The sequence below is a fragment of the Charadrius vociferus genome, unplaced genomic scaffold (assembly GCF_000708025.1).
Source record: "Charadrius vociferus isolate BGI_N301 unplaced genomic scaffold, ASM70802v2 scaffold1020, whole genome shotgun sequence".
NCBI classification, from domain to species: Eukaryota; Metazoa; Chordata; class Aves; order Charadriiformes; family Charadriidae; genus Charadrius; species Charadrius vociferus.
This window is the reverse complement of record NW_009646502.1, coordinates 679278-681058: the sequence shown is the minus strand read 5'-3', so window position 1 is coordinate 681058 and position 1781 is coordinate 679278. Positions and strand designations below refer to the sequence as shown.

At 66.3% G+C, this 1781-nt stretch overlaps 1 protein-coding gene across 1 annotated transcript in view; it reads right to left on the bottom strand.

Annotated features, from left to right (window-relative positions):
* The window catches only part of ASIC4 (acid-sensing (proton-gated) ion channel family member 4), a 79861-nt gene that overhangs the window by 3638 nt on the left and 74442 nt on the right, over positions 1-1781 (bottom strand). The window contains exons 9-12 of the mRNA XM_009884178.1: positions 1567-1720; positions 1063-1154; positions 665-744; positions 196-300 (exon numbers count right to left, since the gene is read on the bottom strand). Coding sequence (XP_009882480.1) covers positions 196-300; positions 665-744; positions 1063-1154; positions 1567-1720 — 431 coding nt within the window. The remainder of the gene's footprint in view (positions 1-195; positions 301-664; positions 745-1062; positions 1155-1566; positions 1721-1781) is intronic.

The following is a 1781-nucleotide window of genomic DNA, read 5'->3' as shown; positions in this document are numbered from 1 at the left end:
CCGGCAAAGCCCGTCCCCAGGAGCCCCCTCCGGGGGCACTCAGCTCTCTGTCACCCAGCCTGAGGGCAACAAACGTGGAGCTGTGCTGTCCCTCGCTCTTGGGATGATGTCCCTTCCCCCAGGGCAGACATGGATGCTGCCCAGCGCCTGTTCTCTCACCCCCCGGGCAGACACACACCCCCCCATGGGGGGTACCTGGTCCTTGAGCTCCTCCAGTCCCAGTGTGGCGATGCTGCCCGAGGGCTTCTTCAGGGGTGGCTTGGAGCGGCGCAGGACCCGGCTCACCCTGTCCCGGATCACCTGGGTGCAGACGGGAGGTCAGTCCTGGACTGGCACGCAGGCGGCACCCCGTGTGTGGACACCCCGGTCTGTACGGATCTGCCACCTGCTCCTCTGCCCATCCAGGGGACACGGGGCTGACGGTGGAGACAGCACCTCTGCCTGCCACCCTCCCTGTCCTCAGACCACTGAGGGATGCTGGGGGACTTGTCCTCCTCCCACTGCCTCCTGCTGGCAGTTTCCCAATTTTGGGGCTGTAATAGCCCTCTGGGGTGGCCACGCACAGCACCCCCTCCCTGGAGAGCCCAGCCCCCACTCTGCACCTCTCCTGTGTGCAACGACCCCACTCCCACCGCTGAGCCACAGCCCCGAGGGCTCAGCGCACCTCGTAGACATAGTCCAGGATCTCCAGGATGGTGAGGATGCTGGCACCGATGAACAGGCCCATCTGTCCCCCGATGTCCCCTGGGGAGGAGGAGGGGGAGATGGTCACCGGGAGCTGCTGTGCGGCCCACAGGGAGCCCAGGGTGGGCCAGCGGGGCTGAGGGCAGTGGCAGGGCTGCAGGATGGAGGGGGACAGAGCAGTCACAGGGGCAGGAGCGGCAGGACAGAGGGAGCAGGGGACATGCAGGACAGGGGACGGCCAGCAGCATGCCACCCTTCAGCCAGTCTGCGGCTGGCTCCTGCACTGTGTGGTCCATCCCCGACCAGCTCCACATCTTCCCGGGGCTGGGGCACAGAGCTCCACGCATCGGGGTCCCATGGGAAGGTGGGGGGAGTCACCGAGAAGCCCGGCAAGGTCGTAGGCTTTCTTCTGTTCAATGGCCTCGTAGTTGAGCGCCTCGAAGAAGATGTCCAGCACCAGGAAGTTCTCCCTGTGGGGACACTGCAGTGCTCGGCAAGGAGGGGTTGTCACCAACCCTCCCACCCCCACTGCCCACCAAACCTTGCAACCCTGTCCCCCAAACCTCGCGACCCTGTTTCCCAGCCCCCCCAGCCCCCAGGTGCTCCCAGGGCCCTGGTGAGTTATTCAGCCCAGTGCGATGGGGACACAGAAGGGGCATGTCCCAGGTCGGAAGGAACCATGGAGTGAGGAGATGCCAGCAGGAGGGCTGGGAGGACACAGATGGGTCGAGGAGATGCTTTAGTCTCAGCCACGCCTGGGCAGAGGATGCTGCAGGGACGGTGCGTGCCAGGACCCTCTCCCAGCACACTCCCGGGTGCGGGGTGGGGGTTCCCCAGGTCCCCAGCCCACCCCTCTGGCACACCCCGGTGCCAGCAACTCACCGAATGTAGGTCTCATTCTTGTTGTACTTGCGGGCGAGGTAGCGTGCCGAGCCCTTGTTGGGGATGCGCACCATGGAGATCTCCTTGCCGTAGCGCGTCAGGTTGCACGGCGTGGGGCAGCTGCAGCGCTCCTGGCTGTCCTCCACCGCCGCGTCTGGGGGGCACACACCCATCGGCATGGCTGCAGCCCTCCGTCCCCCTGCCTGGGGGCACCC